Raw genomic sequence first — 26,232 nt, forward strand, 5'->3', positions numbered from 1 at the left:
AAAATGCACGTAGCCTGCAGATTGCCATACAATATTAGGGGTGAACACTGTTGCTAGGGAACTAGCTGTGGCTAGAAGTCAGAAAGTGACAAGTGAGAAAAGATGGAAGCAGAGGGAAAGCAGAAACTTGCAGGGTCATCCACTTCATAGACAGTGGTTAAAGCTTCTTTAAAAAATCAAGCATGATTTCAGAGTGAACAAAGAAACATTCTGTAAGTTTTTTTCTGAACAGATTTGCACTAAGAAGAAAAACTGTGCCAGACTTGAAAAAAAATTAGAAATGTGAATACAGTTTCCTATTGTAATTGTATTTTTTAACCCTATAGCATAATATCAAAGGAGAGCACACTTATGAGAGGACCACCATCTCTTAAAACTAGGAATGAGAAACCAGCACCTACCATCCACGTTGGAGCATATCATCATCATCATCATCTTTATTTATATTGCACCCCCTCTCCACAAGGACTCAGGGTGGCTCATAAAAACAATCAAGCCACAATACATGCATAAGCAAAATCCAAAAAAAGGACATCATATAGAACAAATAATAATGAACAAAATTTTAAAAATGATATCACAGGTTAAAAATTATACTGGATTTTAAAACTTAATGCACTTTGGAGGAAAAACCAATTTAAAACGAATAGGTATTGTGACTGGACTAAAGACATTTCACTCCAACAAAAGGAACCTGTGTACCAAAACATAACCCCATGAGATCACTGGTATCTTGAACACAACTGAGGACCCCTGAAATCCTGCAAGAGTCACATCAGCTCTCATTGCCACAGGGATGGGTTGTGCCATTCTTTATTTTGGAAGGCATATAATGCATTTTAGTTTGAGCTCATCTAAAAGCAGGCCTAGGGCCAGCTCACTGAAGAATACAGTGGTTTCCTATATTTTAAAAAATATAAGCCACATGAAATCAAGCACTGGAGAGGATATCAACTACAGCCAGTGAAGGAAAAATAGAAATTGGAAAATTGGAATTTACAAATATTGAAAATGAAGCTAGTAGTTGGTGGAGGGGCATACATTTAAATATAGTAACAACCCTACAATTGATGTTTTCCATGAACAGTTATTTGTTAAATTCTCTTGGAAGTCAGAGCAAGAAGAAACATAACTACTTCACCGAACAAATTTCCCTTGGTTTATTCATATTGGCTCAAGATTATCCTTTCCTCCAAAAACACAATGTGAGGTCTAGTTTCTACTAGATGTTTGCCTCACGATGAAAGCTAGCATAGCTTGATAGCACTGAAGTCTTCTAGCCTTGTCTTCCAAAGAGTCCAAACACAAAATTTGCAACACATAATGCTTAAATATCATGGTCACTGTACTATAGGGGTACCTTGAAAATGAATAATGAATTTATAGAGTTGGAAGAATTGACAGGGACTCAATTGCAAGGCAAGAATATGCATCTGTGAGCATCTCATGTAGATAGTAGCAAGGGAACTGAAAGTACATAGGGACATAGATCAGAAGCATCCTAGGGATGAGATTTCAGTGTCAAAATCTAAGTCTGTGGGAAAACTCTTGATGTCAAAATGACTACTGCTGTCCTATGTCACAAGGGTGAGCCCTGATGATCTCATTATTCATCCAACATTAAATATCAGCCACAGTTACCTAAAATGTTGTCTGTTTGAAAAACTCAAAAAGTCTAAATGATAAAAATTTTGGGAGGGCAGGAGTTGTTGGGACAGACACATAAAAGGAGACACAAGAAAGAGAGTTTGAAAATGAGGAACAAGAGGAATATAGGTAATAATTGAGAGCTAGAGAGGGGGACAAAATTTCAGGTGAGTGAGAGCGTGTGGGAAGAGAAATGAAATAATGTATTAAAAGAGAAAGAAACAGCTTAAAAAGAACTAAAGACAAACATATATACCAGCCTTTTTTGTCCTCCTGACAGTAGAATTTTGTATGTAAATGTCAGACTACAAAAGGAAGTTGTACAACAAGCCTAACCATATAGGTTAATGTGATGAAAGTGGGAACACAGCTGTGAAAATTAACCACAAAATAGAGAGCAATAATCCTATAGTACCATATTCAGTAACTTCTAAGGCAGCACACTATTTTTCCAAAATGACTACTGCTGTCCATTGAGTCCTGGTGCCAGTAATGATGTGAGGAACTCTGAGAGGGTGAGAAGGAAGGAGAAGAGGTGACCAGGTAGAAACTAGAAAGCATGCAGCATAGGGTTTGTTTGCAAGGGGGGAGGGGAGTTGAAGAAATATTTAAGAGATTTTGCCCAACCCCCATAAAGAAGGGACCATGGCATGATTGCCAACAGCAAGTCTTTGTATGTGTAAATATGTATTGCCTGTCAACTTTTTGTGACCCCATGAATTTCATAGGGTTTTCAAAGGAAAAGATTCCTTAGAGGCAGTTTGGTCTATAACACCTGGCATTCGTTGGCTGTCTTCTATCCAAGAACTAACTGGTGCTGCCCCTGCTTAGCTTCCAAGATCTGACAGGATCTGATGTCTTTAGGGTATGTACAGGAGCACTGTCAAAAAGTTGTTAAAGTGGTATTTAAACATTTTCAATGAATTCATTCTAATGATTTCACAAGCACTACAGAACTTGCTGGTTTGTAAAAAAATTGCACTTGAATGATAACTAAATATATGACCTTTAAGATAATCACCGCCAATATTTTCTGATTAGAAAGTTAGCATAATTTGTGCTCCATTTCTGCTCTTAATATATACATGACCCAGAACGAGTGTGGATAACTCTGCATATACTGTATTTTTACCATGAATTGCCACTTAAAAGAAAAATTATCCAAGATTAATAAGCACACGGTTCCCCGACAGCATTCAAAAACTAATGAGGAAAATTGAGTGTGGGGAGAGTAATATTAATTACAGTGTGTGTGTGTGTGCTGGTGTGTGTGTGTGTGATGTTAAAATGATGTTAATGGAAATATGTATCTAAATCCTGATGGGAAAATTAAAATGCTACCAACCAGAGAAAACGTGTTTAACAGGACCATGTAAAACCATTACTGATGGTCACAAAGGCATTACAAGCAATTCCAAATCAGTCACAAATTTCTAAAAGAATTAAAACAGAACATGGCTGCAAACAAAAACAAAAAAACATAATGCCCATAGTAGAACTCAAGAGTAGATATAAAATTTGAAATGTGGACTAATCTATAAATGTGGCAGTTTATGATATATTCAGAGAGACAATGGCCATAATCCAAAGAAAGGACAATTACATAGTGTTCTGTGACTTCCAGTCCCAAGCTCCAACTATACTGCCATATAATGCAGTTTAATGCAGTTAAACCGCTTTCTGACACTGCATTATATGGCAGTGTAGATGGGGCCTTATTTTCCATGAAAGAGCATAAAACATTCTTTTAAAAAAACAAAAAACAAACCAGAATCATGGAATCAATTTGTGAACATAGGGATTCCAGTCTAAAAGTAGAAGAGAACACAATGCCCTGTGATCCATGCAACCCTTTTAATCAAAATCAGTATTTTATTGGACAATTTGTGTACTAACAGTAAGACCCCCATATCAAAAGGGGATATGTTCCTGTCCAGACCAGTTATGTAAAAACATGGATATGATGGAACTTCATTGAATTACTCCACTTCCAGTACCTGTACACCATAGAGTTGCATTGTCAGATCTAGACATTTCTAAAGAGCATAATCTCTAGGAATTTTCTAGGTCTTTCAACCCAATTCTGTGGTAAACTGCAGGAAAACTTCACAAATTTCTAGAGAAAGAATTCTTCCCCAGGAGTCAGTGAGTGCAAATACAGCCTCTGCCCTAACTCACTCCTGGTAATACTGTATTATTTTGTCATTCTAATGGGATCTGGAATGACTTGACATCATTTTCAGATCTATTGTCAAAGGCTTTCATGGCCAGAATCACTGGGTTGTTGTGTACGTTTTTTGGGCTGTATGGCCATGTTCCAGTAGCATTGTCTCCTGACGTTTCACCTGCATCTATGGCAGGCATCCTCAGAGGTTGTGATGCCTGCCCTAGATGCAGGTGAAACATCAGGAGACAATGCTTCTGGAACATGGCAATACAGCCCAAAAAACTTACAACAACTCATTTTCAGTTTCATACAGGCTTTGCCAATATCGTGGCTGATGTCATAGTAACAGAGTGCTGGGCAACATATTATTCTTGGATGGGCCTATACATGGCTGTAGGAGAATGTCAAGTCATGTTATTGTGCTAGTGTTGCATTGAGAGTCTTGCAATGCAGTAGAACATATGTGCGAATGGAAGGCATTGCATGAGTGCAAAGCACCTATACCTGCACATGTGAGGAACTTCCATTGATTCTCACCATGCACATACTGCTGCAGCACCCTCACTCTGTCTGCAATAATGTTCCAAATAGTCTCTCAACTTTTGAGGATAATTTTGAAAGAATTTACGTTGGAAGGACATCTCCAATATCTCTCTGCCATGAGCAGAGCACTTCTTATCCTTCTTAATATCCAAGTGGCTATGCCTTCTGTCCTAAATACATGAATTATTCATAAAATTAAGTAATTTGAGTCCAATTCTCAACATACTGAAAAAATCAGTATATCATCAGTGATCTGACCACAACTTTCTTTCACATTCAGTTACTCAAAATAATGCCCTGTAACTTACAGAATGCTGAAACTGTTTGCTAAAATAAGGGTTATTCATTAATCCATTTTATTTTATTTATGTCTCATTTTTCTTCCTACATAAGATTAATGGCAACTTCTTAAATACTTTCATGTAATGAACAGGAAAGAAAATCTTCATGCATACTTTTTTTCTCTTAAGGTAAAGGTTTTCCCCTGTCATTAAGTCCAGTCGTGTCTGACTCTGGGGGTTGGTGCTAATCTCTATTTCTAAGCCAAAGAGCTGGCATTGGCTGTAGATACCTCCAAGGTCATGTGCCCAGCATGACTGCATGGAGCACTGTTATCTTCCTGCTGCAACATTACCTATTGATCTACTCACATTTGCATGTTTTCGAACTGCTAGTTTGGCAGAAGCTGGGGATAATAGTGGGAGTTCACCATCCTCCCCGGATTCGAAGCAGTGACCTTTTAGACAGCCAGTTCAGCAGCTCAGCCGTTTAACCCACTGCAGCACTGGGGGCTTATATATCTTTATTTTGTTGCACACATTTGCAGAGGCGGCCCTAGGTAATTTTCAACGGTAAGCAAACAGTATTTTGGTGCCCCCCCCCCCAACCAATCATTGAGATATATAATTTCTGTTTGTCATGGGAGTTCTGTGTGCCACATTTGGTTCAATTCCATCATTGGTGGAGATCAGAATGCTCTTTGATTTTAGGTGAACTACACATCCCAGTAACTACAACTCACATATGTCAAGGTCTATTTTCCCCCAAGAGCGCCTCAAGAGCGCCCCTTGGGCAAAATCAACTATACTGCGAATGCTTACTTTGTGTAATGGGTTGAGCCGCCCTGCATATTTGGGAACTGTGAACAAATTTGTGAATTAGGATAGGGTATTTCTTGTCCCATGAGACAGCCAGAGATAGTATAAAGGCCATTTCATATTTTATTCAATGAGAGCCCTACATGTATTTACATTTTAAAATTTTAAAATATATATTTACACAACTCACATTAATGTTACATGTAAGTTTGTAATCTGTAATTATTCCTTTCAGAATTATTTGTTCTTAAGAATACAGAATAAGAATTAAGAATAAGTTAATGATCTGGATTTATATAGAATACACATCCAGAGTGGAAGAACTTCAAAGGACCAATCTTAGGCAAATGGGGAGGGCTGATGGGGGTCATTGGGCCCTGCACACCTATTTCAATAGCCACTCATAGGAATGCTAACAGAGAGCTGTTTACACCATTTTTCTACCCAAATTGGAAAAATGATATGGTGGTGGTGACTTCCCAAAGAAAACATACTGAGCACATCGGTGGAGATCTTGTACAAACAAGATCCGAATCCTCTCATTTCCAGTGCATGCAAATCAACATGGCCTATTATGCTAGTCCTAGTGCAAATGTATGGTGCATCAACAATGTAGAATTAAAGCAATTTGGCACCACTTGAACTACCATGGCTCAATGTTGCGGAATCCTGGGAGTGGTAGTTTGGTGTAGCACTAGCATTTTTTTGACAAAGGCTAAAGATTTTGTAAAACCACAACTCCTATGATTCCATAGCACTGATCTATGGCAGTTAAAATGGGGTCAAGCTGCTTAAATTCTACATGTACAAATGGTCAATAATTTCCCATTGACAAAATAGAAGAGGAAGGAGGCAAATAAGTCATCGCATCACCTTCTGCCAGACTAAAGATGAAGCAGAATATTAGATTTGATTATGATTCCACCATCACTTAACAATGCTGACTTGCTCTCTTTCTCTAACGCATACATGCACACTTCCACCACCTCATTAGATCAACATGTCTTATCTTTGCCATAAATTAAGCTAGAAGCTTATTCATATGAGGAGTAATACATATCTTTCTATACTGGTTTCAATAAATTGTGTCAGTTTTCCAGCCCACATAAATATAAGCCAAGTCAACCCGAAATTTAATGACATCGATTTATTGGCACATTTTTTACCATCAATTTCCTCCCTGTGTATTTAAAGCTAGAATTCAAAGCATTGCACAGTTCTCTAGCTACAGAGATACATGTTCTTTGGAGGACACAATGTACACGTACTGAGTTGTGTCCAAGGCCATGGAGGCTGGGAGTGGAGATGGTGTGTTTTTGCAGTTCTGACCACTCCTTTGCTCTTCAGCAACAGCTGCATTTGTAACCAGGGTAACTTCCATTAAATCAAAAATTTTGCAGGGAATGGATTCCAAAATGATGAAAATATATATGATGAGATCACTGGGAGCCTATTTATCTGTTTCAAAAGAAATATTGCTAACATAATCTTTAATTGGATGGCACGTTAGCCCAGCAGATGTTAACAGTTAGAAAGCTAGTTTTCCACAGTTTACATTATTAATTAGTGATATTGCCAATGTTATCCCCACCTCAGCTCGGATTTACAAATTTCAGCGATTTATAACGCCTACCACAAATGTTGTGTTTCAGCTCTAACCAGAGAGATAATTGGAAATCACTGCTATCCTCCCACACATTCAGCCCTAACACCCTACTTCAGCCACTTGTACACTTGCATTCCTTCCTGCTTTGGTGGTGATTCTGGCAGTGCCTGCAGTTGTGGACTAGGGAGGGGTTTCTAACATCTTGCTAAAGTTGTAAACAAGGTGTCAGGAGAATGCTAGAAAATTTTGCTTTTTCATCTAAGGGCGCACTTAGCAATAAGCTTCAGGAGGCATTAAAGGGTGCATTCAGACTAATTAAAAAGATAGGAAGACCCAGATGTTCTCCTGTTATTCTCAATTTTATTTCTGAGATTTCTACATTGGCCCTTTTCCTTTTTGTGAGAGTCAGGACCCCCATGAAAATAGGAGATATATATATATATATATATATATATATATATATATATATATATATTCCTCTCTAGGATTCTTTAAGTGCTTCAGCACAACTCTGTTGTCAGCTTCCACTGGAAGGATCTACAACTGCCTAAAGAAGTGTTTTCTCTAGAAATCTCTAGATCCTCCAGCATGAACTCTGGCAGAAGTTGACCATAGAGTCACTCTGGAGCAGTGTTTCTCAAACTCTCCTCTTCCAGGTGTTTTGGCCTTCAGTTCCCAGAAATACCAATTAGTTTACCAGCTGTTAGGAATTGTGTAAATGGAAGTCCAAAACATCTGGAGGAGTACAGTTTGAGAAAATTTTCTGTGGGGGGCCTACAGATTCCTTGAGAGAACTTAATAATCAAACTATGAAGAGCCAGATCTGACCTGGAATCTCTTTTGGACAAACAAAATTATTTTCCAAGTATTAAAGTAAATCATTCAAGCAGTCTTGAGTCCCAATTTGGAAGAAAGTGCAGTAAAATTAAAGGGATGGATAGATGGATTGGGTTCCTCTGTATTTCCTCTTCCTGTATTTCCATTTCAAGTGATACAAGTTAACATTCTTCAAAAACCAGTCTATTATAGTCAGCATCCATGAGCTGAGAGATAATTAATTGCAAATAGCTCATTCTCAAAATAACTACCTTTTCCCAGTAATAAAGATTTAGTACTACATTATGATTTTGAGTTAATAAGGGATAAATTCCCATCTTTTGTGGTGTACCTAACTTTTAGTTATTTTTGTAGTGTGTCCTCATGAAATGGTTCAGGTACTGGCTCATGTTCTATCTTGCACTGCTTAAGGGAAAATGCATTAAAATGTAGAGTAACTTTTGATGAGTGGCAAAGGAAAGAGAATATTTTTCCTGCTAAGGGCAAAACAGCAGCTATTTCAATTTAAGAGTGTTTTTTTAGTTTTGTTAATATTTTACTTTTAATAACCATTTCATATATTCATATCATTGCTGTATTGCAGCTGTTAACTGACAAATATACATGCATGTACTTTTCAGCCTGGTCCTGTTACTATTTCCTCAAGTTAAAGATTAACTGGGTTCCTCCAGGATTTATTTGCACATTAGTGTGCATGAACTGGAACTCTTTCAGTACTAGAAACTGCTCCTCACAATTGCTATTATTTTTAAATAGAAATATGCATGTAGAAGACTTTTGCTGACACTTCCAGCCTGAGAACTCACACACCAACATTGGGAAGAGTAAAATTGAAGTCTCATCTGCTCAAAACACAGAAAGTCAATGTGATCACATCATTCAGCATTTCTGTTTTTAGCCTAGAATAGAAGCCTTTCTGAGCTCTAATTGTGAAAAGTGCAGTAATCCTGTACGAAGAGGTGATAAATGCACCCTCTGCTGCTATCATGACATTTTCTGAACTGAGATAGCCCCGGAAACTGCAATTTGCTTCTCCTGGAAAAATTCCAGTTAAGTACCTGTATGCAGCACTTAAATTACAGATGAAAAAGTAAAACAACCCTTTAGGATATCCACAAGACATCTCCCCAAATCCCTAGATTTCATCGAACCCTATTCTCTGAAATGAGTAGCTAAAGATGTCCTCACAAAGGGTAAGCTGAGATCCCTCATTGTTGTTGTTTATTGTTGTCAAGTGTGCTTCAACTCATGGCAACTCTAAAAGAATCTCTTAAGACATTAGAGTGCATGTAGTGGTTAGAGGGCTTGACATGAGGAGCAAATGTACCAATGGCTTGGAGAAAGAAAATAAAACTTTATTGTAGGGTGTTGATCTAACCAAGTTACATCTTGGAAGGTAAAGACAAAACCGGTGGAAGAAGAAGAGGTGGAGAAAACAAGAGATCCCCTTAGCAGCCCTGCACAGGTCTTGAAAACTCAAGGGCATGGCTTTCTAATTTTAATCTGTAGTCTTCCTCTTTTCCTACTGCCTTCAACTTTACGAAGCATTATTGTCTGTTTTAACAAGTCATTTAATCTCATTATATACAGTAGCCTCAAGTACAGTAGCCTCAATTTAGTCAGTTTGGCTTTTTAAGAGAGTTCTGGCTTCATTTGCTCTAAGACACATCTAATTGTCTTTTTGGAAGTCAACTTTCTTCCAATACCACATTTCAAATGTGGTGATTCTCTTTTTGTCAGCTTTTTTTTTCCATTTTTCAACTTTCACAACCATAAATAGAAATTGGAAATGCAATGACATAAACAATAATATATTTCTCCTGCTTGCCCTGCTTTTACTGGCAGAAAAAAATGTGCACTGACTAGTGCACTGAAAAGCAACAGGAGAGCTTCTACAGGGTTTCCCCATGTAAGCAACCAGAGGAAAAATTTGTGCAGCTATAGAGACTTTTGCAGAAAGATGCAATGTAGTAAATAGCAGGTTAATTCCATCAAGACTTTGATGACAGGATGCAATCAGATGGCTCTCTAGCATAAGTCTGAAGTAAGCAGGAAGTGTTCAAATACAGATTTCGCATGTTCTTTTAGAAGATATCACACTGAATTCGCATTTAAATCTTGCTGGTAATTTTATTCTCAAACAAAGTGTGGTCAAATTTTTAGCGTGAGAAAGCATTAGAAGCGTTTGTAGAAACAATGGTTCAAATATCAGACTTAAAAGTGTATTATTTTACATATATGGTGGTTTTACAGCATTATTGTTTTAGCTGGGGACTCCTGAGATGTGTAGTTGGGTAAAGTGCCCAGAATCTTCTGCTAGAGAACTCTAGGACTTTAGTTACAAGAATGCATCAGTGCACTCTGATAGAAGTTCTATGGACCTTACAATTCTAGGATGACGCCATACATTTAAGGTGGAGTCAAGCAGCAATAACTGTTGGGTACCGACACACTCTTGAAATTAGGAGGCTTTGGTCCACAGTCCTGTTCAGACTTTTTGTCACTCAACCTCTCTCCCTTTTTCATAGGCAATGATGTCATGACAACAAAGAAAAATAGGGAAAATTGAGAAAATTTTGGGAAGATGTAGCCCATATTACTTTACAGACATCAAGATTAAAAAGAGGAAAGTTAAACTCATGTTGCAACTTGTAATAACTTAACATGGAAGATGTGACTTTCAAAATATTTAAAAATGTATCATCTGTATTGATTGCCTAAAAATAACACTTTATTACATAAGAGTACAAGAACTGGTTGTTCATCTTACAGAATTTCAAGATGTATAGTGTATACATTGCATACACATGCTCAATTTGCCCTTTGTGTTAGTAGAAGAGAGCCAGAGATAAACATTTTATCCTACAGTTCAAGCACTCTAGAATTGAACTAGGATTTTTTCCCCTGTCACCAAGACAACATACATTTACTGTGTATTGGACTAGGTGAAAAACATCTTGCTAGACTTTGTCCCTTTTTCCTTCTGGCTGTAAGCAAGGAACCTAATCTTTGCAAGCTCCACAATTTGACAACTGTAGGATGTGCCTCTGATGCTCAGATGCTAACAGCTGTTTGGAAGTGAGTTACATTGAAACAATGGCCACAATCCAGCTGGCTAGGTATCCTTCAAGTCATTAGTTCTCAACAGCTTGAATGTACCTAACTGTGGGGCAGGATGTCATATACTGCTTATTTAATTATGGAGTCAGAATCATGTTCCTCATTGGAGTTGGAAGAAAATGGGGAACTTTTTAAAGAAAAAATATTTGGCTAACCAGTTCATTACCAACTTACTAATGAAGACATGAATAATTCTTTCTATTTCTTCTCATCAGTGGGTAATCATAAACATTAGATTGCTATTCTATTTAAAAATGTCTTACAAAAATACAGATCATCAACATGATGAGGATACTCATGGAATTATGAGAAACCCAGTGAAACTCAGTAAAAATGCAGCTGAGCAGATTTTCACATCCTTGTTCATGACCAACACACATTTTTCTGCAAAAAAAAAAAAGCAAACACTGAAAACCAATTTAGTTTTGACTAAAATGGTTCTCACATGAACTATGATGAGATTTCTTCTACATGCCATTTGTTGCAGGAATTGTAAGTAATATGCTTTTCCATAGAAGAAATAACATTATGACCTTTTTAATGTTTATAAGGTTCTTCATGCATTATATGAAAGCTGAGAAGTACAAATCCCATTTTACAAAAAGCTACTGCTGCTAGATAATATCTTTAACTTATACAGAAGGATTTTCAAATGCCAAATGGCTATAACTAATCTTTAGCTAGTTTCAAGAAAATATTAATATAATTATGCAAATACTAATTATTAGCACTGGGAATGTTTTTTTTTTTTTTTGTATATTAACAGTTCAATCCCCAAAGATAAGAACCAGTGTGCCAGTAGTAATTACATCGAAGGCTAATGTTTTGTTTCTTTAAAATCTTAAGTCAAGGATTTCCACCCCACTGCAATATTATTTGGTGGAACTGTTTTTGCTATAATGTTCCTAACTTCCCTGCTCGATCTGCTGCCATACTTTATTTTGGGACTTTTATGAAAGTTTTTCCTTTTTGGTCCATGATAGCAGTGAGCACAATGAAGTGCAAAAACAGAAAAGAGAGAGAGAGGAAGGAAGGGTAAAGGAGAGGGACACACAGGGGAAAGGAAGGCAGGAGGTGGGAATGGATGGGATGGACCTGGAGTGGAGGAATAATTTGAGAGGAGGAAATGAAAGGAAGAAAGCAAGAATGAGGGGAAGAGATGAGAGATGTCAAGTGAAACTGGAATCTTGGTAAAATGGCAAATCCCCCTTCCATTTCCACCCTGTCAACCTCCTTAGCAAGGCTGCAGCTTGGGAAAAGGCTGCCAAACCGAAGACTGCAAGGGGAGACCATTCCATCTCCCCAGGCCACCTGAGCATGGGGAGCATGGGATGGTTGACAAGACAGCTGCCACCAGTTATGGTTAGAAATTGGCCCAGCTATCTGTACAGTCTTTAATTCAGGGGGTAACCCAAATTCTTTCCCCCTAGTTAACTTAACCTAAGGGAAGGCCACTTAATCCCAGATCAGCTCCCATGCAGGATTTAGTGTTAAGAGGCTTTCCCCGAGTTAAACCAAACTAGCCCCTGTCTGGTATTTAGCTACCCCGTAGCTGATTCAACCACATACTGACCTAAGTGGTCAGTGTAACTGTACCCAAATAAGAATTTAAAGGAGCAGAGACGTAAGAAAAATATAGAAGAACAGTGTTGGAGATCCAACTGAGGCTGATGAGTTCACTGATGATTTAGAGAGGATTGTGGGATTTTCTGTGGGATTTCTTGGGGCTCGAAGTGATGAAGATTCGAGTCAATGGAATGATGCTTCTCTCTCTGAGAAATCTTACTTGGAAAGTGCAGTGCTTCAAGGTCAGTCAGAGGAGCCAGAAACTGCAACATTAGATAATGAGTCTGGCAAAGAGATAAGTGATACAGAAGGCTCTCAGGAGAAAACACCTGGGAGTTATGGAGATCAAGAAAGGTCTTCATTTACAGGTCAGAGCAGAAAATAGGCATCACAGGTCCAAGTGATTATATGGGAAAGTTGGGGAGAGATTTCATGGGGAAAAACATGACTTCATGGGTGCCTATCAATTAGAAAGTTGTTTACATAACAATTAGTTCAGGCAACGTGGCACTCAAGTGTGACGCTAGGCCTGTGTTCTCTGGTCCTTGTCTCAAGTCAAGTCTTGGTTTTGGATTTAAGTTTCCTGGAAGTTTTCTATGTTTTTGTTTTTATATTCCTGCTCAAATTTTACTAAGTATACCTTTTGCTTGTGGATTTATGCTGTACTTGTGACTTTTTGGCTATTCCTGGACTGTGTTACCTTGGAATCTGCATGAGACATCTGGATTACTGTTTGGTTATCAGCTATTATTAACCATTTTTGGATTATACATTTTCTTTCTTTATTCCTGATTTTTCATATATTTTGTGTTTTTACAATAAACTGTTTGCTTGTACTCTGGACTCTTGTGTGGTGCTGTGGTCATAGGTATTTCCAGGCCTGGGGTGCAATAAACAGTTAAGAAGAAGGAAGAATTAGGAAAATACATGTAACATAATCAATGTTTAACATTTTGCTATGTATTATTTTGACAAAAATAGAGACTAGTACTATACTGCCTTCCATATCTATGCAGGATACATTTCAGGATACATTCCAAGGCCCCAACCCATCCCCGCAGATATCTGAAACCAGGGATAATAACTAACCCAATATTTTGACTACAGTTGGACTGGAAACATATAGTAGAATCACACTGGAGAACCTAGAGAGGCCCACAAACAATTTCAGTGGGGAATATTTCTGTAGTGTGGGTAAGGGAAGCCATAGATACCAAATCTGTGAATACAGGACTTTGGTCATTGCACACTGTAGAGAATTCTGAGCTATGTTATAACCCAAAAGGTGGAGTTGCATTTGAGTATGTAACTTATTAAGAGGATGCTGGCCCATAACCTCACTTTATAATAGATCTTTATTTTTCTCTGAACAGTCTTTCATTCTGGAATAAAGAATCCTTGCGCCAAAACATCTGTGGTTAAAAAGGGTCATGCTCTACAGTAATATTTTCGGTTATTGATAGATATGGACAACATGTAAGTTTGAAATGTAATTATTTTAACTCTAAGGAATATTTAAAATAATATTTCTTAGGAACATATCTAAGAGCACTACTGCTCAGAAATGTATTTTAATCCATTTATAATAGCCAATGGCTATTTTTCAATTGAGGTGTGTGGTGTTTATGGCTGTTATATTAATGTGTGAGTTACTGCAGTATGCTAGTAACACTGATAATTTCGTAAAACAGTGCCTCAGTTGGGTTGAAAGGTGGCATCCATACAAATGCAATAAAATAAAATAAATGTGAGAAAAACCATGTACTCTGCCCCCTATGGTCAACTGAGGAAAGACTAGACAAAATGTAAATAATAGGTAAGTGTTTTCCTCCAAAGTAGGATTTCTCTCCTGCAAAGCAATTTAAGGAGGATTAAGTGTGTGATTAGATTATGCTATTCAGGATTTTTAGAAATAAATTGATTTAAATTGAAAGATTAACTGACTTATCTATCATCTCCCATGTGCTGATGCTTTACCTGCTGTCATTAATACAGATATCATCACTGACTCCAAAGAAGAATGTGAGAAGCTATTGCAGTGAACCCTTGACTAGAAAAACTAAGTACCTTAATATAGGCTTTGAAACAGCTGCAAGCAGCAACAGGGGAAAAATGAATAATGAAGCACAACTATTGCTTCAAGTTGTGAAAAAGGATCCATTCCATAATAAACCTGTCTCTAATGTGGAACAGAATTTGAATTGTCATCTTGCTACCTTGTTGTTTATTTTTTTCTTTCATTTTTGTCTTTTTGAGAAATTAAAAGAAATGTTAGATGTTGTTGGTAGATGAAGAGAAAACTGCAATGATATTAATAGCTGCAACAGGGAAGTGATTTCCAACCAGAGAAGCAACAGATAATATAAGGGAACTGGGCATTAGAGGCCCTAGTTGGAAATCAGACCCGTCATAGGAAAAAGGCATTTTTTAGCTTTTTCTTCCAAAAATACTGATTATCCCCCCTCCATCCTTAAAATATCTTTAAATTGTTTTATTGAATACTACTCTTGATAGGATAGGGGATCGTGTGTATCTGGCTCATAGTTTATAGAGAACACTTTCTACTTCCTGCATCTATCCTGTATATTTTTATTTTTAACTTCACACATTTCTTTCCAGTGAGTAGGTGGATGAGAAATGGGGGTTTCAAGGTTCTGAACAGCTGCTTTTTTTTCTCTTCCAAGCTCAGAACAGAGACAAGTGAGGAAAGGGTAGAGATTAAAACAATAGATTGGTTTTCAGTGTTAATTCTAGTTAGGATTTCCAATGTTGTAACAGACCACAGATTTTAACAACAACAACTTTAAATTAATATTTTAAAACTGTGCCCTTTATAACATTAACATATAGATTGATTTTAAACATATCTTTTAGTGGATAATAACAAATACATAATTTATCAGTAACTTTTCAATCATCATTGACTGAACCACAATCATAGACGGGACTCCCAAAGGGTTCAAAGTACAGTAGAGTCTCGCTTATCCAACATAAACAGGCCGTCAGAACATTGGATAAGGAAAAATGTTGGATAATAAGGAAGGATTGCGGAAAAGCTATTTAACGTCAAATTACGTTATGATTTTACAAATTAAGCACCAAAAAAATCATGTTTTACAACAAATCGACAGAAAAAGCAGTTCAATACACAGTAATGTTATATAGTAATTACTGTATTTATGAATTTAGCACCAAAACACACAAGAGTTCTTTCCTTCTCCTACCCTGGACATTATTCTGGGTGGGAGGCAGACTACGTTGGATAATACAGAACGTTGGATGACAGAAGGTTGTATAAGCATACTCTACTGTATTTTATTTTCAAACAAATGAGTGTAAATTATAGCGTAAAATAAAAATACCAGACATACATTTGTACCATGCGACAGATAGGCACTTACTAGATGTTTTATTTGAGCTCACAATGTTTGGCAAAATATTAACCATAAAGCAGATTTTTGACCTCATCAGACAGGGTGTCCTAGGACACTTTCACCAAATCTGGAGGATGGAGGCCCATGTCGGACATCACATGACATTATGTGACTTCCAATAAAAACGCTTTCCCCAACTGAGGTGAAAGGGTTGTCGGACACATTCAAATCCACTTAGGAGGCATTCTGTTTTGTGCTGGCTGCAATGGAGCCAGCAAGGGGTCTCCCCATGAGGGCGACACTTTCCCCTTGTGATGGGGAAAGTGTTGCCGAGAGGGAGCTGCACGTGGGCTGACAGATTTGCCCTGCTGCTCCCTATTACTTTGCAGAAGCCAGGCAAAACAGGACGCTATGCCTGGGCTTTCTGATAAGGTCAATAAAAGATATCTGGAAGTACAAAAAAAAACTAATTGAAATTAAAGTAGTTTCTTTACACAGAAACAAATAGTGAAAGTATTTTGGGAGGGGGGATACCAGACTAATCACTGACGCAATCTTAACTTTTTATTATGGAATATTTTATAAAATGTGAATATTCATAATTGCCAGTGCTTGCTTGTTTTGTGTTCAGCCTCTGAAATGTCTTTCAAAGTGAACTCTTAGGAATGTGCCCTCTTTCCTATAATCTCTACTAATCCCCTAAATGTCAACCAAAATGGCACCATCTATATATAAGACAGAGATGTCAGCAGGCTTAAGGAAACTCCAAGATTCATGGGAATTTATCATCATCATCATTTGCAGCAGCAGTAATAACAACAGCAGCAACAACAAGCATCTAATGTAGAAATAGGCAAAAATATCCTAATGAATGTTGGGCATGTTAGAAAGGAAATAAGGTTGGAGGTAAATGGAACTGGCTACTTGGAAAAGAAGATGGAAAATAATTTCATTGAAAGCCCCTTTGAAAAATAGCAATTCCACACCTCCTGAGATGAATTGAAAAATAAAAGGTATCTCACGTTTACAATTTATTTATTTATTTATTTATTTACATCATTTCTAGCCCGCCCTTCTCACCCCCAAGGGGGAACTCAGGGTGGCTAACACAGGCAATAATTCAATGGCACTATCAATATCAAATATATGTAATTTCTTTATGCTTGTGGGTAAACAGTATTTCTTGCTGTTTCTTTGTCAGTGTTGATGTGGAAATTGTCTGGTTTGCCTACTCTGGAACATGCAATATATAATTGTCCTTCTTTAGGGGTCCCTTTCAAATCTATGATATTATATCTATGTGTGTGTGGATCATATATATCTATGTATATCTACGGCTGGATGGCTCTTTGTCAGGAGGGCTTTGATTACGTTTTCTTGCCCTGGTGAAGGGAATTGGACTGGATGGCCTTAAGTATGGGGGTTCTGTGTGGGAAGTTTGCCCCAATTCTGTCATTGGTGGGGTTCAGTATGTTCTTTCATTGTAGGTGAACTATAAATCCCAGTAACTACAACTCCCAAATGTCAAGATCTATTTCCCTCACACTCTGTGTTCATATTTGGGCATATAGACTATTTGCGCCAAGTTTGGTCCAGATCCATCATTTTTTGAGTCCACAGTGCTCTCTGGATGTAGGTGAACCACAATTACCAAACTCCAGGTCAATGCCCACCAAACCCTTCTAGTGTTTTCTGTTGGTCATGGAAGTCCTGTGTGCCACGTTTGGTTCAATTCTATCATTGGTGGAGTTCAGAATGCTCTTTAATTGTAAGTAAACTAAAAATCCCAGCAACTACAACTCCCAAATGACAAAATCAATTATTTTGAGTGATGGTCACTCCTTGGGTTAGTAGGTGTTCTGTGGCCAAATTCGTCCAGCGGTTTTTGAGTTATGTTAATCCCAAAAACAAACATTACATTTATATATATATATATATATATATATATATATATATATATATATAAAATCTCTACAATAAAAAAAATCAGTAAACATGCTTTTGCCAATGTGCATAATGCATATTATGGATCACACAATCCTTTTTACTGTGAAAACAACGCATTAAGCAGAAAAAAGAAAAAATGTATCTCAACCTTTGTGAACAAAGGAAAGGGTGAGAATACAGGTGGCATTATGAGAAATACAATGAAACCGAGACTGAGAATTTCCTGTATCCCTAGTTGGAAGTGGTCATTGAAAAGGATTGGTGCAGCTGCAGGTCTTTAAACATTTAATATTTTATAAACACGGAATTTCCATAGCTACTAATCTAAGAACAGAAGAAAATACATGGATTAAGAGGTAGTACATTTTCCAACATTTGGTAACATAGTATAGACACAACATCCTCAAGTATATTGCAGTCATGTTTCCAGGATAAGTTGCAATATTATATCCCCCTAGTGAGTTTACCTCATATAGACTATTGAGAAAAATACGAAAAAATATAAGTCAAATACTAGGTTTCCATCCAGGGCTAAGTAAGAAAGCCTGATAAATCTAATTTGGACCGCTGCTATCTGCTGACATCGTCTGAGATGTCAGCAGTAGATGGAATAAAATTCTGTTGATGGGGAACCATGTACACTGATAATTCCCTTTGGTTAAAAATATTGATACTGTTCAATAGAGCTGACACTAAATAAGTGTTTTACCATGTGTTTGCCCTAAATATTCTCTTTCTGTATCAATCTGTAATGTTTTCAAATCTATGAAAAAATGTGTTCATGATTTAACATATTTTGGCTCAAATTATGCATTTCCACATATACTGTAAATAGAATTAAGGGTGCATCTACTCTGTAGTATTAGCACAGTTTGACACCATGGCTCAATGCTATGGAATCAAGGGACTTGTATTTTGGAAATACACCAACACTCTTTTTCAGAGAAAGCTAGTGACATTGTAAAACTATCCATAGCTGAAGGGAATTTATACCCTGATCTCCAGAGCTCAAGTCACTATACCACATGTATTAATTCTTCATTAGTCAAATTGATAGCTGTGCTTTTAAAAATGAAAGCAACTGGTTATTTATTGTATCAGAAGCAAACCGAGGGTACAGTTGTAATGTATTTAAAAAACACAATTTTTAAAAGGCTTGGCATTATACTGAATGTCTTTTGACCAGTAGCTGGCCACTTGGAGTGCCTCTGGAGTTTCTTAAGAAGGTCTTCTGTGAGGGAAGCCGCCCCACAGGATTGCAACACATCCCGGCATCCCTTGGGCAATGTCTTTGTAGATGGCTGATTCTCTCACACCAGAAGTGATCAGAGTGATTTGCAACATGCAAACTAGTTATGTTGTTTTCATGTTGCATGTTTATTTGATATGCCTGAAACCTTGCTTTTATGATAGTTTTTGGTTTTTAGCATTTTTAAGGAGTGGTATTTTTTAAAAAACCTAAAAAAATTAACAGATCAGTAACAGATTAGTTATATATTACACTCCACATAACACTTTTTAACACGTTGCACTCAGAATAAGAAGCAATGTTTATGAGTTAAAGTTATAGACTCTTTTATAAAAAATACATCTGTGGATTTGATCTCTTGGGTCCCATGTTTAATGAACATAGTGAACATATCTTTAATGAACATAATGAACATATCTTTTCTGCTGAATAATTTTAAATGAGAACATAATTTTAAGAGTGCCTTCTCTTAGCACTCTAGATTACATTACATCAAGAAAAATAAATGATTCTCCACCTTACTTCACAGATTGACAAGACCCAAAACACATCCTACACGTAGCAACTGAATAGGCACTGAGTTCATTACAGTTCTTCGGCATACAGGGAAGGAAAAAAGATGGGCTCACCAACCTTAAAATATTCTCAACAGACTCTTTTAGGCAACCGAAACACAAAGATGCAGAAAATAAAACTCAGACAAGAACTATCGCAAGATTAGGCAGAACAGTATCTATTAAAGGAAAATGAATACATTTTGCCTAATTAATAAAACATTAAATGTTGGATTATACAATATTTAAATGGAACATGACTATTTGATGGTATGGAAGTTGTGGGGACTTCATAACAATGGTGTTTAAAGTCTCTGTGGCAGAATTATGTTGGGTTTGTTTTACATCAATTTTAATTTTTCAGTTGTACAATTACTTTACTATGTGAGAAGAGCCCTCCTGGCACAGACCAAAGGGCCATTTAGTCCAATGTTTTGTTACCACTGTGGCCAACAAGATCCCTACAGACAGTCTAGGAACAGACCATAAGCACAATAGCATTCCACCAGACTTGATCCCTTGCAACTGCTACTTAGAGACATGATGCTTCTAATACTACAGGTAATTATAGCCACCAGCCATTTGTCAAGATCCTTTGAAGACCAAGCAAGCAAACAAATAAAAAAAAAACCCTGGCTGCACTGCACAAAAAACAATCCCTATTGGAAAAGCATAACATTCAAAATTTGTATTCAAGATCATGAGGTCTTGAATCCGACTGTCCTGCAATATTGGTATAACTCAGAATTCATGCATTTGACACTGATTTAACTGCCATGGCTCAGTGCTATAGACTCTTCAGCCTTCTCTGCAAAAGAATGTTGCTGTCTTCCCAAACTACAAATCCCATGATTCCACTGCATTGAGCCATGACAGTTAAAGTAATGTCAAACTGTATTCATTCTACAGTTTAGATGCACACACAATGTAATCCTGGCAATTGACAGACCCATGGTTTGTGAATTTCATCTATTTTACAGAGTATGTTTAGGTGAAAACTGCTGAAAAACTAAATTCTTCATTTTCATCTTCTAAGCATCCTACTTACGTGAGAGATATTTTCAAATGATGGCTTTACAGTTTGTAGAAAAAGCATTTTAATCACTGGATCTAAATCTGCAACATAAGAAAATGTGGAATTGGTTTTTAAAATAAAGCTGAGAGAAGAAACAGGATTATGTTATGTCTAAATAAAAAAGTAACTAGATATTAGCACAAGGAAACTATTGTTACATTTTTGGAACTCAAAATGTGGTTTCCCTTGGTTTTGCTGGCTGACAACTTCAAGCTTCAAGTATCAACTAATTCATTTTACTGTCATATTAGACTCTGCTGAATAGATTAAATAAACTGCATGAAACCACTACAGTTTCATAAAACAAGGGTCACACTTCCTATTTCTTTTTCATTTTAATAGAGTAATATCTTTGTCATTAAAATGAATGGGGACATAAAGCTAACATTTGTAAGTCTCTAGCAAGCCAATATGTCTCACCTCTCACAAACACAAGCTGATATAGGGATAATAATGGCCTACTCTTTGCGTACTGTATGAGTATGTACATGAGTGTGTATACTAATAATCCATCCCCTCTTGGGTTAATTTCTGAGGTTTTCCAAAAAGTCCTCCCAACACTTGGTTCTGATATACAATTTCAGCTATCCTGTATCTTAGACCTTCTCAGATATGTCCTTGGTGCACATCCAACCATCTATTTTGTTATGAAATAGTGGAGTGCCCCAGCAGGGACTCCAAAAATGGGTTCTGAACAGAGGAATGAGCTCAAAGGGCTCAGTCTAACTAGAATAGAGGTGACTAAAAGGTTCCATTCCTTTTGATGGATTTACTCTACTTGGACTAACATAGGATGATCCAGTCTAATAGGAAAAAGGAAGGATGCTGCATTTGGATTGGAAGATTTTTCAGGGACACATCAATCTGATGTCAAGAAGTAGAGTGAGCATTCTCTGGAGGCAATGCATGATCAAATATATTTGAAGGAGTCCTCTGCTAGGCTTTGGGGGCTCTTTCTTGTTTGTTTGTTCGAAGTTGTTGGCTCTGGGCTTTTTTTGCCAAACTGTTCAAACTACTCAAACTGGCTTAGTTGGCTTTTGTGATAGAATAAGGCCAAGCAGCAGATGTTCCATCTGAAATGTCAACATTAAATAATCACATCAGGAAAGGTGGATCTAAAGCAAGCATAGGGAAAGTAAGGCACTAGGCCACATGTGTTTCCTCCAAGATTAGTTGAACATGTTTGTTATTGGTAGTTTTGTTTACAATCTCATCACAAAGGGCTAAAATAAGAAGCATGTTCAGGTCACCCACGGATTCTGCCAGCTCCCATTAAACGATACCAGCAGGGTTCCATAGGTAAAGTAGGGCAGAGCTGGTGCATGCTGCCACCACGGCACACAATAGGCTTCCCGTGTTGCTAAAATGAGCCATGGGGGAAAGCCATGCAATCTATGCTTCTCCCCATAGGATCGCCCTTTACAAACCGGATGATGTTGCTTAGGGGCGCCGGGTTCCCCAGGCCCCCCGACACAGGGAAGCAACTCCAGTGGCTGTGTAACAAGGTTGTTAGTACATCATTATTGTACTAGATAAGGTCATCCAGGATGCAGAGCTGATTTGCAAAATTAGGTACAAGCATGAAGTCATATTGTTGATCAATTAAACAAGGATTGAAAGAATATTTGAAAATATATGAAAAGTGGTGGGAAAACATGTTTCTCAGCTGAGGGGAACTCCTAAACTGGTAGGAATCTTGGGAATATGAGGATTTATTTGTTTGGTTTGCACAAAATTCACATGTGGCAATTTTTCACCAAAAACAGGATTTGCACATAGAAAAATCAGTTTCTGAAATGAAAACATATTTCTGCCAAGAGAATATGGTTCTCTGTGCATAAAACACTATTTTCTATATGGAAAATGCTATAGCTGAGGATGTATTCTATACATTATGCCCCATCTTATCTCTGTTAAAGAAAAGTACAGAAAAGGGCAACCAAAATAAACAAAGGATTAGAACAACTGCCTCATTTGGGGGGGGGGGGTGATATATACAAATTGTTTGCAGATGTTTTAATCTTATTTTCAAATAATACTAGAAGCTGGGTGATCAACTGAATCTGAGTGATGGGAATTTAGAAATCAGAGAAAAGGATATATTGCTAGATATAGCACATTATTAAATTGAAGCAGTTGCTATCATAAAATGTAGTGACGTCTATAAAACTAGAGAGATTTAATAGGAAAATGGATAAATTCATAGACAATCAGACTACTGATAGTTAAAAAGTCAGGATAGATATATAGTTTCATCCAATCATGGATGGATGGGTGGATCTATAAATCTGTACAGGTACAGTATAATTGAATGCGCAATGTGAGGTTGCTGTTCTAAAACCTTGATTTCTGTATCCATAGATCTGACCAGATACCATGCAAATAGTGCTGAATGCTATAAGACTATGGTCTGATCCATTATCATTCTTCCGAAAAAATAGCTTTTAAAAAAAATCTAAAATAGATTATATTTGAGAGTCTTCTATATTGGCAACTGCAATGTCATAACAAACACGACTTTATAGCAGATATTGCTTTTCCATATCCAAGGCAAGGAAACAGATAGTAAAGACTATTAAGTGGCAAACCTAAGCTAATGAAATGAGATTAATTAGCATTTATATAAGCAACAAGAGAGGGAGAAAAGGGGGGGAGTAAGCAGTAATTGCAGCCAAAGGCCTGAAGAATAATGGGCTGCTGTTGCAGTTTAACAAGTCAGCAAAATATATGTGCTGGCTTTGGGGTCCATTTTGCTAATTACTTAAGCTCCTGTTTATGTCAAAAGCTTAGTATCTGATCATATATAGAGGGAGTTATTTGATAGTGTGACATGATGACCTGAAACATAGGAATGTCTAAATGACTTCCAGGTTCTTTGGAAAGCCAGGGCCAAGTTTTGTACAAATTTAATTCTGGAAATAATACCAGTTGAAATTGAGAATGAGGTGGAATCTACTTTTCTGCCATTTTCTCTGTCCCACCACCCTCACAGGTATATTGAGTGAGGACAAGGAAGAGGGTCTTCCTTGCTAGAGAGGTTAGACTGGCAACTTCCCTTTCTTTTCATAGACTTTTCTGTTTGGACAGGCATTTGATGACTGATTGTATAAGTCTGTCTCGGTAATGCTCTATTATCCAAGTGGAAACCACAAGGGGGCAGTAGAAAGAGAGAAGGATAGTCCATTTTACAAGGGTAGAGAGTAGGCTGAAGGAGGAAAACCATTTCCCTTGTTATCCTTTTATTCCCCCCATCCATGTCCCTGTCATGGAAACAACTATTGTTTATTATATGGGAAGGGGAAAATACAGAGACAATAGGGGAAATGTTTTTCCTACTTAAACTCCCCTCCCAATAAAATGGACTATCATTTTCTCTCTAGCACCCCCTTGTGACCGCCACCCAGATAATGAAATAGTAGCCCTGTTTCATATAAACAATAAGGGGATTTTTCTATTTTTGTTTGGGTCTGTGTATGTGTTCAATAATGTAAGTTTTAATTGGTCATTTAATATCTTTTAATTTTTGTATTTTATGAACTTTATGTGTTTTAATCAGTTGTGAGCTGCTTTGAGTCACAAACCAAGACAAAAGAAGGAAAAAAAGAAAGAAAGAAAGAAAGAAAGGGAATTTCTTTTTCTTAGTCTCCAAGGTATTACAGAGTTCCTTTATCCCTTCTACTAAAACTAACATGGCCATCACTTTTAACACTAAAACAATGCTAGGAATAAGAGTAATAGCCTAATATCACATAAATTCACAGTATTTTATCAACTATGACTGTGGTCCCAACTATACTGCCATATAATGCAGCTTCACAATGAAGTTTGGCTGCATTTTATGGAAGTAGACTCAGATAATGCAGTTTATAATGAAAATAAGGATCTTTTATTGCATGTGACAGGGGGGAACCTTTCTTTTCAATCTCACCGCTGCCACCACTGTAAAAGAATATACGAGGGAATTACAGGTGATGAGAGAGAACGATGTGTGTGTAATGGTAGGTTTGCTGCCACCACCCCCAAATTACAGTTTGAGGAATTGTCTTGTTGTTGAACTTGAGGTAAAATGTCCCTATACACCGGTTCTTCCTTTTGGCTCCCTTTCTGGTGACTGAACTGTAGAGATGTGGAGGCTTACTGGATCTAACCATATATGATAAAACAAGGCTGAGGCAGATTAACAGTAAACTAGAGAACAGGTTTATTGAAATATTTGAAGCAAACAACTGACTACTGAGAGGTACATACGCGTAATTTGTTTCTGAAGCACAGACTTATTAAGCAAATTGTTTCTTTAGAAGGAGTAACTTTTCCTTAACATGAGCTACTTTCCTCACACTATCCTGTAATATGTAACAGTGCATTTCTTTGGCCAGCCTCCCCTGGCTGCCTACCAGAGTATCTAGGTTTCCCCTGGACTACTCTGAACTTTAGGGAAATAAACCCACTTGTATTCTGTCCTAATACAAGTAGACAAACCTTCACTTTGACTGCCCTAGTCAAACTATACAGAAGCACTTGCTCTTTAATTATTCCATAACAGGCTAATTCCTAGCTCACTAAGAAACTCTCTTCTCCCTGTCTGAAATCCTAATCTTTTCTCTGCTAGATCAAATCCTTCTCTCTCTCTTCTGTCAGAAATGACAGCCTATTTACACTCTCCTTCAACTCCTCCCCTTGGGGTCTGAACCAATCAGGAGTTAGCTGACTCCTCTCTTTGCCTCTCTGCCTATACCATCATGTCTGCCATCCTGAGTTGCCTTCTCAACATGGAGGCCAGCTCACTGACTTCCAGGCTGCAGCCTACGAAGAAAAGCTATGAGTTCATTACACAGTTCAATGCAATTAAACTGCATTATATGGTCAGTGTAGGTGTGATGTGGTGACATACACACATAGATGAGTTGGCAAGTGATAAAAAGGAGAGAGTTGTTTTCAAGATCAATGTCAAGACATTCCATATCCAAGACCATTTCTGATATTCCTTTGTCCTTTGCTCATATGCTCACTTTTTCCCATCTGATTTTCACTGAACTTTAGTTAAATAGTGAAATGAACTAGACATCCAAGCAGACTCCTGTTGTTTAAAATCAACTTGTATCCCCCCCCCCCCAAAAAAAACCCCAGATTTTGAGAAGCCATCATCATGTTACCATGTATGGTTGTTTTATTTCCAATCCAATATAGCCATTCCACAACTGACCAGTTGCTTGACTTGTTTCTTCTGCCAGAGAACAGGCCTGGTGGGTGGAGGAGCTGGGAGTTAGTCTGGATCACCATGGAAGCTCTGGCTACATTTTTCAATATAACTAATGTTAGGGCTGCCAGCTGCATCCTGTCAGGGGTTGTTTAATATTTTTTTTAGAACAGCCAAGCAATCTGCCATGCTTTAAAAGACATGTGTAGATTCAAGAAAAATACATAATAATCTCATGATGAGAACGTTCCTT

At 37.4% G+C, this 26,232-nt stretch overlaps 1 protein-coding gene across 1 annotated transcript in view; it reads right to left on the bottom strand.

The window, feature by feature from the left end:
- Nucleotides 1-26,232, bottom strand: part of CNBD1 (cyclic nucleotide binding domain containing 1) — a 171,897-nt gene that overhangs the window by 3,960 nt on the left and 141,705 nt on the right. Inside the window, exon 11 of the mRNA XM_067467033.1 lies at nt 20,756-20,823. Within this exon, the coding sequence (XP_067323134.1) occupies nt 20,756-20,823 (68 nt within the window). The remainder of the gene's footprint in view (nt 1-20,755; nt 20,824-26,232) is intronic.

The sequence above is a fragment of the Anolis sagrei genome, chromosome 4 (assembly GCF_037176765.1).
Source record: "Anolis sagrei isolate rAnoSag1 chromosome 4, rAnoSag1.mat, whole genome shotgun sequence".
Lineage (NCBI taxonomy): Eukaryota > Metazoa > Chordata > Lepidosauria > Squamata > Dactyloidae > Anolis > Anolis sagrei.